General features: G+C 34.1%; 1 protein-coding gene across 3 annotated transcripts in view; it reads right to left on the bottom strand.

Annotated features, from left to right (window-relative positions):
- RTN4 (reticulon 4) overlaps positions 1–17,024 on the bottom strand; it is a 64,509-nt gene that overhangs the window by 37,825 nt on the left and 9,660 nt on the right. Inside the window, exon 3 of one of the 3 annotated variants that reach the window (XM_031950480.1) lies at positions 14,114–16,561. The exons of the other annotated variants lie outside the window; for them this stretch is intronic. Coding sequence (XP_031806340.1) covers positions 14,114–16,561 — 2,448 coding nt within the window. The remainder of the gene's footprint in view (positions 1–14,113; positions 16,562–17,024) is intronic. 3 annotated transcript variants of the gene reach the window in all.

Consider the following 17,024-nt stretch of genomic DNA (forward strand, 5'->3'; position numbering starts at 1 on the left):
CGAATGTAAAATGGCAGAAGCTAAAGCAAAATTAATTGAACAAAACCAAAAGATGATTTGAATAATTCATCAAAGTTCAATGAAACGACTTAAAATAGGATAGGAAGAAATAATCTAAGAAGTACAAGTTTTCTAGAAAACACAAACATTCAAGTGTACTTGAAGCAATCACAAAGGAACATAATCAAAAACATACTGATAACAAAGTAGAGACTGAGACCAACAGAAAAATACTCCCAAATTGAACTCACCCAAAACTTTCTAGTTAAACTTCAAAATTACAACAAATTTTGCAACCAAGAAGAACAAAGAAAACAAATCAGCACAATGGAGGATTGTTCCTTGTTTGTAAAAAATCATGTTGACTATAGATCTACAGTTAAAAGGGACCTCAATAATCTAATCTCCATTTTACAGATGGCCCAAGAAAGTTAAATGACTTGTTCAATATCACAGATTTTAAGTGTGAAAAGTCTGATTTTTAAACTATGGTGCTCTAACCTCAACCAATGCTCCTTCCATTGTACTATGCTGCCTGAAAATCCGAAAAAAATATTGGAATGCTATTTCAAAAAAGAGCAGTTTAGGTGCTTAAAAAAGTAAACCCCAGTCTAATCGAAGAAAATAGAGGGGATTCAGTAAAAGGCGAGAATGAGCAATTCCATAAAAAGAATCCAAGGTCAACTGTGTATTTAAAAAAGCAAATTGCCTAAACACAAGCTAGCTATGTTCAAATAGTAATGAAGGAACTAAGAAATGAAATATTTGTTTTTTCAAGTGGGTGAGACAAAAGGTAAGAGTGTAGAAAGGGAAATCTTTTTGCCAGTTTGCTTAAATTTCCTGTATTAAAAAAAAAAAAAATTCATGGATTAGACTGGATTAGAGATACCGAGAAGGAAAACAGTGTCAATAGGTGAGAGAATATAGGGAACTCACTACTAAAAAAAAAAAAAAACAAATCGGCAAAAAAAAGGGAAACCCTGAAAAATTTTTAAAATGGAAAGAAGGTAATTCACAAAGGAAAACAACTAAGTAATGTTGGTACTGTTAATTTTAATACTTAAAACAGTTACTTGGACAAAATATATTTTTCTGTCTTATATAAAGAAACGTTCATTTCTTGTCAATGCTTGTAGGAGAAACTGAAGGCTCTGGCAGCTCAGAATTTACAAAAGCAGGAGGGGATAAGATAATCTGAACAGCAAAAAAGATATATAAAACAGATGCTTTTGGAATACAATTTCTTAGTAATCTCAACTGAGAAGAAAAAAGTTTAATACATTAGGGTTGAGTACAGCTGAGAAAGCTGAATAAGAGAATACAGATTTAAAAAGGAGAATTCCATGACATCAAATATAATGTGAGGAAAGAGCAGGCAGAGCCCATCAGATTCAATAACAGCAATCTCAGCCATCTTCCATGCTACCTCAGAGTACTTACATTCCTGGAAAAAAATGCTAGAATGATGTCAAAAGGGAAACAAGCAAGGAACGGATTGTCATGAAAACAACAATTCTTGGAAAGGAATGTTATAAATTAATATCAGTGAAAAGGACATATTGCAAAAAGAGGAAAGACAAGAATGATTAAGTACCACACTTTTATCAGAACGGAAAAAAGACAGGGCTAGAGATGAAATGTGAGATTAAGATTGGGCAAGATAACTGAGGGAGGGGAAATTAATGAGAGAAAAACAGAACCAGGTAAAGAAAAGGGCAGACTTAAAAAAGAAAAGGAGAAGAAATAAATCCAATACAAAAGTTTAATTGATCATAACCCTAAATGTGAAAGGATTAAATGTCTGAAGAAAATACATTTTTAAAAAAACTAACAATTTTCTGCAAAATACTAAAAACATATACACAGAAAGATAATAACCAGAATTATGATTTCATTAGGATAGGGAACTCTGATAAACAATCTTGTTCTATCATTTCAAATCAATACCTTCCATTTTTTTCCATTCCAATCTTACAGTCAAGAGTGAAAATGAAGGAATGGACCAAAATTAACTGGTGATCACAAAAGAAGCATTATAGTCATGAATAAGGCAATCATAAAAACTGATATCAAAAGGGAAATTAAATTATTCTCAAAGACAGCACAGATTATCAAAAAAAAAAATTAAATAAATATAACCAGTGGCCTAATAGGTCATTTTTTTTAAAGCTAGATAAACTGCAAAAGATACTGATAGCAAAATAGTGGCAGAGAGATGAAGAAAATATTGCAAAAATTAAATGTGATGAACATATAGTAACCTCTTTATGGGAAAATTATAAAGTATATATTTTTCCAGCATCCCATAGCACTTTTATAGAAATTGATTATGTGGGAGACCATAAAGGAATTATAAACAAATGTAAAAGGCAAAAATAAACATCTTCTATAAACCTTAAAACAATAAAATAAAATTTAGTTAGAGAGATAGAAATAAAAGATACAATATTAGAGGTTAAACAATGACATCCTGCATGAATGAGTATAGGAACAATAACTAAATAGATTGAGGAGAATAATAATGAAACTTATAAAATAAATTAAGTTGATCAGTTCTCAGAGGAAATTTTCATCTCTGAAAATATGCATTAACAAGTAGAAAAAAGATCAATAAAGTGAGCATTATAATTAAAGACTACAAAATAATAACTTTTTTAAAAGTGCAAAAAAAAGACATCCTAATCAGCAAAATAGTTGTGAACCTGGGCAAGTCATTTTCATTGTCTGGCTTAGTTTCATCATCTGTAAAGTTGGGATAATGATAGCATGTACCTCATAATAGCATGTATCTTCAAGCGTTGTTGTAAGGATCAAATGAGATACTGTGTAAATTATTTAGCACAGTATCTGGCATATAATAGGTGCTTAACACTTGTTTCCTTCCTTTTTCGAAACAAATACACTCTCAATATTAGAGAAGATAAAGCTACAGAGACCAATCTCACTAACAAATACTTCTGTCAAGATCTAGAAAATAATCGGATGCATATGGATTACTAGTACATAAATAACAAAGAACGAACAAAAACAAATCATAACACAAATCTAGAAATAAGAATTACTTAAAGGCCATCTAATGTAACCTACTTATTATTAATCCTGAAGAAAGAGGTCCACAGTTAGCTGACAAGGTCACACAAGTAGTGTCAGAGGTAGGATATGAAGCCTTTTGCCTCCAGTTTTTCTTCTGCATTATACTACCTCTTCTACATCAGTCAATTATTTCAACAGACTCAGAAAAAGACAGAAAAATGTTTCTCATTTAAAGTTAAAAACAGACATCTTTTTTAATATAATAAATGTAAACAAAAGTTTTCCCTAATGCAAATAAGAGTAAAGCAAAAAATGGCCTCCATGCCACTATTTTTTGATAATTCTAGACATTGCAACTACAAGAATAACAATAGAATTAAAGGTATGAATACAACATGCCCCAAAGTCAATCTATTTAAAACTTTTTGTGACAGACATTGGGTGATATCCAATATACACAAAGAAACATCAATATTATTTGCAGATGACATAGAAAACTGTGAATCAAAGACAGAAAGGTAATGACTATAATACATAGGATGCAAAATAAATCGACACAAATTCCCAATATTTCTTCAGACTGATACTAGATAATGACTTCTCCTTTTATAAAGCTTCTCCTTTTAAATGGATGGGTCTTTTCAGAAGCCCTACTAAAGGCCAATCTTATCTTCATTTCTACGATGGCAGGGGGGAGAGGAGATACTAGTTTTCTTTTATGTATTGTCTTGCCAAGTTAGAATGCAAGATCCTTACTTTCATTTGTACAAAAGGATGGCTTAGGTGGCACATAAAGTAGGCCGAGAGTCAGAAAGACCCGGCCCAGACAAAGTCATTAACCTCTGTTTGCCTCAATTTCTTCATTTGTGAGATAATAATAATAATACTCTGCTCTTAGTTGTTGTGAGACTAAAATAAGATAATAATTGTATAGTATTAATAAATACTTGCTGACATTATAGTCAATATTAACAAAAAAAATCTAATTTGCATTCAAAAGTGTACAACTATTTGGAAGTTAACCTATCAAAATATATGTAAGACATAAATACATCTATAAAATATTCTTTACAGAAATAAATGAAAATATAAGTTAGTAAGATTTAATGGTCACGATTGGCTCATGAAAACAGAATAAAGATGAAAATATTACACCAATCAAGTTTCCAAAGGAGATGCTTTATAGAAGCAGGAAAAACTATGGTGCTCTAACCTCAACCAATGCTCCTTCCATTGTACTATGCTGCCTGAAAATCCGAAAAAAATATTGGAATGCTATTTCAAAAAAGAGCAGTTTAGGTGCTTAAAAAAGTAAACCCCAGTATAATCGAAGAAAATAAAGGGGATTCAAGAAAAAAAATACAATTTTCGTTTGGAGAAACATTTCAAAAATGGAAACAAAAAATAAAAAAGTAAAATTTAACAGAGCACAACATTACCAGATTTCAAGCTATATTATTATGAGGCAATAAACACGAAAATTATTTGGTACTGATAATACAAAAAATAAGTAATAAAAAATTACCAAACTCTCAAATCTATAATCCAACAAAAATAGTCCAGTCTTTGCTACCCATAAGAACAAGAAGGGAAAGATTCCCTATTCGACAAGAAATTTGACAGAAATTTGGTATGAGACCAACATTTTACATCATATAATCACAGTAATGAATGAGAAAAAGGTCACATTATTTTAAAATAGGGACAATGCAAGAAATCTTAACTAAACAAGAAACAGTGCGATTCAAAACTGATATAAAAAATTTTAAGCATTTTCAGGTCAATGAAGTAAATAACAAATTTTCTGTCAAATACACATTGGGGAATTAACATAAATATAACTACAAACCATTCTACAAAAGATAGTGGTCAAAGGATAAGAACTGTCTTCAAAAGAATTATTAATATACTCTTAATAACAGTAATCAGAAATAAAATTTAAACAACTATATATTTCACTCTGAAAAACTGGCAAAAATGCTAAAATGACTATAACCAATGATTTTTACCTGTGTAAGAAATCCAAATGAGACAATTCACTACATCAAATTAGACAGGAAACTGTTCTGCTATTAATAACCAAAGAATTGTCTTAAGTAGCTTGTATTGGGGCCAATACTTGAACGACTGCTAGGTGGCACAATGAATAGAAAGCCAGACTTGTAATCAGTAAGGCTCATCTTCCTGAGTTCAAGTCTGGCCTGACATTTACTATTTTTATGTGATCCTGGGCAAGTCACTTCATCCTGTTTACCTCAGTTTCCTCATTTATAAAATGATCTGGAGAAGGAAATGATAAACGACTTCAATATCTTTGCAAAGAAAATTCCAAATGGCATAACAAAGAGTTGAACTAGAGGATTGTTAAACTAGTTGAACTAGAACTAAAAGAATTCAACAAAAGCTGAATCCAGGTCTTCTGGACTCGTAATAGCTCTCCACTAGCTTCTGTTGTATCTCTCATAATTATTAAATTAAAACCTTTTCTACTGTACTAACAGCTAACCAATCTCTCAGCAATTGTTTACTGAATACATATTGTATTTCAAAATCTTCATAATTTGGATAGTGCTGTATCACAGACTTTGGCTAGGCCAAGTGTCAAATATTGCCTCTAACATTCCCCAATGAAACAAAATCAGATATAATTGTTAGATATTTAATGAAATAAATAAAAAATATAGATATTACATTTAAAAACTACATCCCCAGGAGATCTTCAAGAGACCTATCCCACTCCCTCAGGTCAACTTTTTCATTCAAGACGAGAAAATATCCAAGAAAGTGAAGTACTGGGGATCAAGTTCACAGGAGGCCAAATCCCTGACTATTCCATTGCACATTACCCATTGCTTTTTTAAAGTAATATCATTTGTGCTCTTTTCCCAGTCATTTTTTTCTAATTTGTTTCCCTTTAAGACAATTTAATAACTAAGTACCCAATTCTCCCACCTCTGGAATGGGCATAAATTATCTGCCATAAAAAAGGCAAGAAGAGAAGTGCAAGTGGAAGAAAAGAGGAAGAATAATTTTTTACCCATATTTTTCTAGGGAAAGAGAGTCAATCTCATTTTCATCAGGAAATAACATACACACTCAATATGGATACAGAAATCTATCTCACCCTAAAGGAAAACAGGAAGGGAAAGGTATTAAGGGTTTAGAAAAAAGAATATGTTGGGATAGGGAGTGATCAGTAGCAAAGCACTTTTGATGAGGATCAGGGTAAAAAGTGAGAAAATAAATAAGGAAATACAGTTAGCAATAGTAATTAGGAGAAGAATTTTGAAGCAAGTTTCCCTGATGATGGCTTCATTTCTCAAACATATAAGAGAACCGTCAAATTTCTAAAAAAAAATTAAGAGCCATTCCCCAATTGATAAGTAACCAAAAGATAGGAACTATGCCCCCAAAGCTATAAGATCATGTATATCCTTTGACCTAACAATACCACTATTAGGAATGAATCCCAAAAGATTAAAAAACAAAACAAACAAACAAAAAAAAAAAAAACAGGAAAAGGACCTCTATGTACAAAAATATAGAGAGTAGCTCTCTTTTCAGGGCAAAGAATTGGAAATTGAAGTCATGCTCATCAATTGGGGAATAGCTGAATTGTGGTATGTGATTATAATGGAATTTTAATGATCTATGGGAAATGAGCAGGATAGTCTCAGAAAAATCTGGGAAACCTGCTTAAGTGAAATATACTATACACAAAATAATAGCAGTGTTGTGGGATGATCAGCTACAGATATTCATACCCAGAGAAGAAATGATTGTGTCTGAAAACAGATTGAAGCATAAACTTTTTTTAAAATTTTTATTTTTCTCAAAGATTTTTTTTTTGAGGGGGGAGAAGATCTATGTTTCCCTTCAGAACATGACTTTTATGGAAATATTTTGCACAATTTCACAGCTCTTCTTAATGGGGAAGGAGGGCATAGAGAAGGGAGAAAATCTGAAATTCAAAAGTTTTAAAAACAAAAGTTTTACATCTTAACTGGGAAAATAATGCCCTCTCATCTCTGGGATGCATCATATCTTTTCTATGTATCAGGGCAGGTATAATCACTATTTTCAATTTCATCTTCTTAAGTTCATATGTTCCTCTATTTAAAAACAGGTAGGGAACTCAAAATGCCATCCAGTCCAACCTCCTAATTTTATGGATGAGGAGACTGAGACCCAGGAAAATAAAGGGACTTGCCCAAGGTCACACAACTAGTTAGCATCTAAGGAGGATTTGAACCTACATCCTTTCCTCTCATTAAGGGAAAGCTCAATATTCATTCCAGTGTATCACTAAGTTCATCACATAACACATTCAATAAAGGAACTTCAATGTGGTGACTTTATTATCAAAAGTGAGATTATACCACAATCTATTCCATTTTGAAATCTGTTTTTCTGGTTTTCTCAATAAACGGTCAAGGTGATCAGGCTAGAGGGGTTGGAAGCTCACACAAAGCTTTCTGCTAGTTATATCCTCCAACTGTCCCTTTAACAAGACAGTACTGCTTGTAATCTTCAGTTATCTTCCTCCATGTTATTGAGAATAACATTCACACTAAAATAATTACCCATATTTTTCTATTTAGCAAAGAAATGAACAATTAGACATCCAAGAATTTTTGTATTCCTTTTGGTCTTCTTATCATGACTATTTTACATGGTTTTATGTTTATCTAAAAAGTGATAATGCTCTAAGTCATACTTCGTTTAAATAGATGAAAGCAGAGCTACTAAAATATGCCGCCCTTAAGGTATAGTGCAAAGAACACAAGAATAGGAATATGGTAAATTTCACCTCTGCTACTTATTCAATGTTCTAATCTCTAAAATAGGAATATTACCAGTAGTAATCACTTCACAGGATAATTCTATCAAATAAATTAATCTAAAGTATTTTGCAAACTTTAAAGCACTATATATATAATGGGAGCTATTTCCTTTCTCCTTCTTCAATAACTGATTCCAAACTTCATTTTAACCAGGCAAGGATGAGAAAAGGTGACTGCAGACAGCTGACTCCTAAATGATGAGCCAAGATAAGTGATGTTCATGTCAGTACTCAAATTATTTTCCACCTATTTAAAATAGTCTTTATTTTCTGTTAATATTCAGAATTTGCCAAAATCTTCCAACTCCTCATCTGTGGGTGAGAGAAAAATGCATCTTCTGACAAGATAAATCTTTGTATTCTCTATTTAATTCCAAAATAATATCCAAAATATTTTTCTGTCTCTCCCTGTGGCCATCTTCACATTAAATTATCAAGTATCAAGGTAGATGGATTCAATAGGAAGACCCACCTTCTCAAGTTCTTTATGCAATTTAATTTTTCTACTTCAACTTGTGCAACCAAACCTGCAACTGATTATTACACTGGCTTAAGCTCATTATGAGCACTACCAGGCAAGATAACCAAGTATCCCACGGAAAAATGCTACCTTTTAGAAAACAATGAAACCAACTCAAACAACTCCTTTATTCGCCCACCTCTGTGAATCATTGTTCCATTTAACTACAACTAATGTTTTTTCTTTACATTTTACTGATGTCAGAAAGGTTGATATGTGAGTGATTTCTCTAGTAAGTATTAAAGCACTGATAGACAAAGATTGAATATGAGAATACCAACAATTAAACTGGTGTTTGCGTGTCATCAAAAAATTTACTCTTTATACCTTCTGCCCCCACTCCTTTCACCATATATAATAATCTCTATGAAAGCACAATAAGGTTGCTGAAAACCAATACCCATTGCATATTTTTTTAAGTCATCATGGCTTAAGAATTCAACACCCAGTAGTCATCTTTCTAATAAAGAGCTTCCCCTATATTCAGGTTGGTCCTTAAACAGCAGGTACAGTCTGTCACGGGAACTGTCCTTGAAGTCTGTCCAGGTTGGCAGACCCTGCCAGAGCCTGAGTTCTGCTGGTATAGTTTTCAAAAACCCTGAGTTACCTCTACACCATAAGCCATTAGTGAGGGTATACAATATGTGGCTGGGGGAAAACAAGGGAATATGAGAACAGAGCTCGTTCTCCAATCACACCTCAGTCTACAATGATGCAATGAAAACTGCTCGCTGACAAGAAAATGAGAAGAAATTCTAAAACCTAATACTAAAATTCAGTAGATTTCTAGCTTTAGCTTTTATAAAAAGGTTATATCATATACCCTTTTCTAACAAAAATTTAAAAATTAAAGTTCAGTACTGCAGAAAAGTTCTGCATAAAAGAAATTTCCATTCAAGTAGATTTCATTTTATGTAATTTGTTAACTGATTTAACAAAAATATTAATGAGGTCAAAATATTACCGAGTGCATCTTTTTTTTGGGGGGGGAGGGGGCACTAAGGAATTGGGGTTAAGTGACTTGCTTAGGGTCACACAGTTAGGAAGTATTAACTGTCTGAGTGCTCCTGACTTCAGGACTGGTGCTCTATCCACTGCACCACCTCGCTGTCCCTACTGAGTCCATCTTGACAGGACCAATTAGTTTTTTCCTACATGTATATGTCCAACTGATTTTGAATATGTGGATAACTTTTATATACCAAAAATAGCTCTAAAAATCTAAATTTGTATATTACCAGAAAAAACTTTTAATGAGGAAGGTAAACGATAACCAACCCAGTAATTTCAGGCATTAGGACCTCATTTACATATTATACAAGTTAGCTATTGTATCTCCTAGCTAGCAACTCATTTTTCTTATGCAGCATTTTGAAAACTTGGCAGTAATTTCCCAAATACGAAATCTCCTTTCTACAATGAAACCATCAACATCTTATAATTTTCCAAAGAGCATGAAAGGAAATGAATTGACATGCCTGGAAATTTCCTGCTGTCATACTTAAAAGTTGCCCAAATCTTATTGCGAAATTCCTATCTGGTGACTGACAATGTCTAACAAAAAGCTGATTTCTGGGTTATAATAGAGACTGGTACCTGCTTTCCCCAAACAATACAAAAATTCCTTAAGCTTGAGTTATGAACTAACAATATTGTTTTTTCCCCACAAAATTAACCCATACAAATGGCTACCATTGTTAACAAGAGATGAAAGCTTAGTATAATTTATGTCCCTTTGGATTTTCCTACGATTTCCTTAAATCAGAGGTTCATAGCTATGTGTCATTGACTCATTTGTCAATCCAATAAAGTCTATGGCCCTATTCTCAGAAAAAATATTTGTTGCCTTCATTCATAAGTGAAAGAAATATTAAATTTCAGTTAGAAGTTATGGAATACACAGATGTATTTTTTTTTTTACCCATACAATATTACAGAACCACTTAAATCTATATACAGGGATCTGTGAACCTCTAACCCTCATCAGCAGTTACCTGACTTCCAACAGCACCATGTCATTAGCAACAGAGTAGAAGAAAAGCAGGGGGAGAGCCAGACCTGTTAAAGAGTAATCCAGGCTTCTGGTTGAAGAGGACAAGAAAGCAAGAGATTTCAAGAATATCATTTAATTGGAAAGAGAAAGAAAGAGCAAAGAAATAAATTCAATACAATAAGTTCACAGACTATAGATAAAGCACCTAGTACAATATAAATCTGAGGCTCTGAGAGTGACTTTGTCCAAGGCCGTACAGTGAATCTCTAATTCCAAAATAAAAGTATTTTTCAACAAGGTATCGTTTTTCATCTTAAAACAAAACTACTGTCAGTTCTAGTAGGGACTGGATTTCAGTGAACTTAATCTTCATCCCATTCAGGGACTCAGAGGATAGAGCAAGGGGCCTGCTGTCAGTAAAACCTGATTTCATATCTGACACAAGTTATATGATTCTAACTACTTAGCCTTTGATTGCCTCAATTTCCTCATCTGTGAAAATGGGGATAATTAATAGCACCTACCTTACAGGGTGGTTGTGAGGATCAAGTGAGGTAATTATCTATAAAGTACTTAAAGCAATACCGGGACATATCAGGAACATAGTAAACATTTGTCTTCTTCCTTAATCTCATTAAAATTGCTAAAATGAAAACTAACCAATTATGAAAAACAAAAAAATCCACTTTAAAGAAGTCTCTTTATGGAGAATTTTTCTGTAATATTCAATACTTTTTTTTGTTGTTTAATAAGTTGACTTCTACTTTTAGTCATAATACACCTGTAAAAGACAAATCAAAATTCCTTTTAAAGTGAGCTGGGACCTTAGAAATCCAATTGACTTGATTTTGCAGATAAGGAAACTGATGTCTGGAGAGAGGAAGTGATTTGCCCAAGATCTCACAAGTTAGGATTCAAAAATAATTCCACTAACTCCAGATTTAGTGCTCTTTTCACTATATCATGAAGTTAAATATAGTGGATTTTTTTCTGTCATATCTCTGGTACTACATGAAGAGATAACAATTCTTAACAAGGATACAAGTTTACTCCATTTCCAAACCCATCTAAGTTTCCTCTGTTAGATCATCATCCAGGCCAGGGCTGCTCACAGTAGGTGTCCCCCAGAGCTCTGCCCTGAGTCATCTCTTCATTTTCCAATTATTTCTTTTGATGATTTCCTCAGCTCTCAGGTTTCAATGATCATCTCTATGCTGATAATCCTCACCTCTTTCCTAATTACCTAATCTGCCTATTACATGTGTCCCAAACATCCTAAACTCTACATTTCCAAAACTACAACTCATCTCCTGCCCAAACTATTCCTGTTCCCAAGATCCTTCCAGGCACCCAGGCTCACAATCTAGATGTCATCCTCAATTTTTTTTTCCCCTCTCTACATTCAAACATATCCTTTCCTCCTGACACTGCCAGGAGGCTGTCACATGCATTCATCACCTCATCACAGACCACAGCAGCAGCCTGCTGGTTAGTCTACTAGGCCAGGTTCCTCTTCACTTCAGACCATGTCACTCAGCAGTCACATTAATCTCAAAGATCTGACTGTGTTAGCACCACCGACAACGACAAACTATCCCAATACCCTGCAATGGTTCTCTAGAACTTCCTAATGTAAAATGCTCTTTTGGCATCTAATGCCCTTCCCAGCCTGACCATCCCCTACATTTCCAAGGGTCTTTTATTATACATTCCTACAATAAACACTGTAATCCAGGAACACTGGCCTCCTTTTATTGTTTCTCCTATGAGACACTACATCTCCAAAGTGAGGCGCTTCCACTAATTAGCCCCCATGCATGGACTAGCCTCCCCCCGCCCATCCTCATCTCCTGGCTTCCTTCAAGTCCCAGTTAAAATCATATGTTCCATAAGAAGCCTATCCCGCTTAATGCTAGTGCCTCCCTTCTGTTAATTATTTTCAATTTATCCTGAAAATATTTTACTTGTACATTTGCATATTGCCTCTTTCACAAGACTATGAGAGTCCCTGATACTTGGGAACAAGGACTGCCTTTGTACCTTTCTCTTTAAATCCCTAGTAGCTGGCACATAACAGGTGCCAGATAAATATCCATTCCTGACTAAAAATATAATTATTTTGCTTACAAAGGTCAATGTTAAATCAGGATAACAAATATAGAATAGATGATTATCACACCTAACTGGAGTTATTCTGCAAGGTACTATCCTGGGCCCTCTTCTCCCTCTATACCAGGGACTCAAAACCTAGATTATATCTCCCTAACAATCTACCAACAAATTTCAGGGAGTCCATGAATTTGCTTCTTTAAAATTTTGATAACCCTTTTAATATCAATGGCTTCCTATGTAATCTTATTTTACTTTATTTATACATACAAAAACATAATTCTGTAAAAAGAGACTTTAGACCACCAAAGGAGTTTAGGACACAAAAAAAGGTTCTTTAACAACTCTTGATCCACAGTATCTCTTTATAACTAAATCAAGTCCAGAAGTTTTTTTACCATTTTTACACAAATTAACTTCCAGATCTACAGATGCATGCTCAAGTGTTTCCTCTGCTAACTCAGTCTCATTGTCACTAATGGTCTATCAGAAAATTCAAACCAGATTTCCCAGAGACCTCTTAAGAATAACCAAAACCAAACTAAACTCACTACTTTTTGCCCAAAATCCTGGTATTTCAGGTTCATAATCTTGGTATTATCTTGGACTCTTCATTGTTCCTCACCCCAACTGTCTTACCAAGTTGCCAAATCTTGCCATTTCTATCCACATTTCTTGCAACTAGTCCTTTTCATTTTCACTTAGATTATTGCAACAATCTCCTGATTGGTTTTCCCATCTCAAATCTTGCTCCCTCTCTAGTCCATACTATATTCTACTTCAAAGGAAGCTTCCTTAAGCAAAGAACTAACCAACTGCAGTGGCTTCCTATTGCCTCTGGGAGAAAATATAAACTGTTTGGCTTTTAATAAAATCCATGGTCTCAAACTATCTTTCAAAGCATATTTATTTGGTCTCCCACATTCTGTGATCAACTCACATTGGACTTCTATTTCTCTCTCATGATACTCGCATTTGAAATGGACTTTCTCTTCACCTCCATCTCATTCCAACACTCTCTGTTCCTTTAAGATGCAACTTAGGCATCACCTTTTGAATGAAGTCTTTCCTAATTCTGGAAGCTGCTAGTGACCTCCCCTCTACTTTGTTTTTAAATACTTTGTATGTATTTGTATGTATTCACTTCATAAAGTGTATAATATTTGTATTTACATACATACTTGTTGCCTTCCTCATTAGAAAGATCACTGTATTGTATTTGGATCTTCAAAGCCTAGAGTAATATGTCACATAATAGAAACCATTTAATAGATACTTGCTTAAGATTTCTTCCTTTAAAATTAAGACATTAATCTCAATCATAATGGGTCTAAAAAACTTGCCCATATTATGAACAAACCATTAAATTCTGTTTTAGTAGTCGAGAATTTATGTATTGAGTGATGAACTAATAACTTGTGAAGTAGCCAAAACAGGGTGAAAAGGCAAGGAGGGTAGGAAAGAAAAGATTATAAGAATTGATATCATGATTTCAAGGAAGCATCATAACAAATGTAGTGTATTAGATAGGATGTAGTGAAATGTAACATGGAAATTCATAACATGCCAGTTGAGAAAAAGGTTGGTTAGTAAGTACAAAGTGTTACAAAATTACCTGAAGTCTTACTCAGCTCTGCTGAAAATATAGCCGAAGGTGCTCTTTTCTCTTTTTCTGTAACAGAAGGCTTTTTTTCTTCAGCTTCTTTCAAGATAACTTTGGGCTTTACTATACTGCCTATCTCTGCATTAGTGGGCAAAACAGAAACATCTGTAGGCAACGAAAGCCCCTTGGATCCATCAGGCATGTCTTGAGAGACTCCATCTGGAGCTTTGTGCAAAACATGAATTTTTTCTTCAGCTTTAATAGGTACATTTTTGAGAGAAAGGTCATGGGGTAATTCTGAGCAAAGCGATGAGCTTACTACTACTTCTTGGTGACTACCATTTTCACCCTTCAGTGATACTTCTACATCAGTGAATTCTCTAGCCAATTTAGCAGGAGTAACAGTTTTTGAGCTGACGGTTATAGAGAAATCTTCTACAATCTGAATTGGAGAAGAATCGGCAAAGAGTTCAGCTTCTCTTATTTTTGGTTCCTTAGAAACAAAGAAGTCTTCATCTGAATAAACTGCGGTATTCAGTTCCTCCATTTGCAAAGGAATTTTCTCCTTGTTCACCACTGTGAAAGTAACTTCAGATGACAGAGCACTGGCTGCTTTTGAGGTATCCAGAATAGGCTGAAAAGACTCCAAATATGGCTTTCCCATGGTAGGAGGGGATGCGTTGAGTTTTTCCTTACTTTCATGCTCTATCACCAGTGACGGTGAATTTTCCATCAAATTTTCTCTTTCAAGCAGCACAGCCTCATCTTCCTTTTGAGGAACTTCTGGTATTGAGTCATCGCTGAATAAATCTACTGGTTCTGATTCAGGTGAAGAGTCTTCCACCAGGTCAGAGAGGTCAGGCATAGGCTGTGAAACATTTTCTTTTACTGCCATCTCTGAGTAATCAGTAAAGTCTGCGGAAGCAGATTCAGTGGAGAGTTTTGTTTCTTTAATTAAGTCACATGCAATAGAAATATATGATGCTTCTGTTTCTTCAACAATTGGACTAATGCATTCAGGTCCCTTCTTTTCTTCTTTTATTGCTGATATCTCTTTTGAGAGTATATTCATGCTATCTTCATAGGGTGGGGGGTTTTCTGACTCGAGTTTTAGGCTTTCATAATTAACAGGTGTAAAAGCCTCTAATGGAGATGAACTGAGTTGAGCAGCTGAAGCACTTGCACCAGGAGTTACAGAATTCAGTGGGGCTTCCATAACAATGTCGGGCAAAACTGGTGAAGGGGTAGCTTCAGATTCTTCAAATGAAGGGCAAAGCTGAGCTACAGAATGTACAGACTCCTGTAAAGATTCAGACATTTGGACCAAATCCATTTTTGTTTCATAAACCAGCTTTGTGGAAGTAGCATCACTAATTTTGCTTTCATGTGCTTCTTGTACTAAATCTGGTGTAAGACCTTCTGGTATGCTTGCTCCGGCTTCTACAGGTACCTTTGATAAACTATCTGTTGAGACATAATCTCTGTCACGATCCTGTGCTGACACAATAAAAGGGTTTGTTGTTTTGATACTATTACTTTCAGTCACAATTTGAGCTTGCTTTTCTGCAATTTTTTTTTCATCTGTCTTATTTTCAGAAGTTTGGTCTTCTAAGAGAGAAAGATCTTTTTTTGCAAGGTTTTCTGTTACTGCATCAGGTTCAAAAGAAGCATATGCTTGTGAAACATCTTTTATAGCTTCTGGAGTACTGGGAAAAGAATTATCTTCATTGCTGCTTTCACTGTCTTTGTCATGATTCTTTTTCCTAAGACTATCTGCAACATATTTCTCATCTACAATGCTTTCCAACTTGTTATCTAAATTATCTCGAAAACTTTCTATATTACTCTTTTCATTGTAAGTATCTTTTGCTTTCCATACTTGCTCAAATGGTTTGAAATCTACATATTCTTCCCTTAGAGGAGCCTCTTCCTTGGAAGGTACTATGACTTCCCTTTCACCAATGTTGTCTTTATCATATTTTGCTTTTTCAGAAAATATAACTTTGTCTTTTTCTTCTGATTTAATGAGAGCTAATGGCAAATCTTGTTGGCACTGGCGGAGAGTCTCACTGACTAAATTCTCTTGTTTATCTTGTTTCTTCATAAATATTTCTTCCTGAGGGATTTCTTTGAAGGATAATTCGGCTTTTTGCAACCCTTCAAATGAAGATCCCATTTCTGAGTATCTCAACTCTGAAAACCCTCTGAAGTCGCTATCTACAAATGGATTTTTTGCCTTCTCTGTGGATTCTTTAGAAACTTCATTTGTAGTTTGGTGTGTTTCTTCTGTAGATAATACAGCTGGAAAGTTACCAAAAGATTCATGTTCTTTAAAAGGAGCAGCTGATAGAGGAGACAGAGAAGGAAGAGAAGCAGCAGTTTCAAGAAGTACAGATGTAAGTTCCTCTTGATCAGCTGATAGAGTGCTACCTGGCTGCTCCTTCAAGTTCATAACTTTTTCTGTGACCATGGACAGAAAGGAAAGTTAGAGAATGCAAGTGTTCTTAAAAGTTAATGCAAACTTTATGACAGATTCAAATTAGTAAAAAAAAAAAAATCACCTATAGTTAGCTAAAATGACAGTATAAAAAGGATGTTAAATGAGTTAGAAAATAATTGACTGATTTAAAGCTACTGCCCAGCAACCAAAAAATTATTATATATGTGACAAAAGAAGAAATTTCATGCAATGCGAAGACAGAAATAAAGACTAGAAAAGAACTTAAGTGTTAACAAGTAGGGAAAATTATTTTTAATGAGTTTTAGAAAAGAGGAAATTTGGTTTGGCAGTGTATAGGGGACAAAAAAGCAATGGATAATTCCGTGATCTAATCCTGGCATTCATTTACAAATAGGATTAAGAAAGTTAATGCAACAATTAAAATGTTTCATCTATCAGCAAATATATCTATTAGGAAAAATT

The sequence above is a fragment of the Sarcophilus harrisii genome, chromosome 2, assembly GCF_902635505.1.
Source record: "Sarcophilus harrisii chromosome 2, mSarHar1.11, whole genome shotgun sequence".
Classification (NCBI taxonomy): Eukaryota; Metazoa; Chordata; class Mammalia; order Dasyuromorphia; family Dasyuridae; genus Sarcophilus; species Sarcophilus harrisii.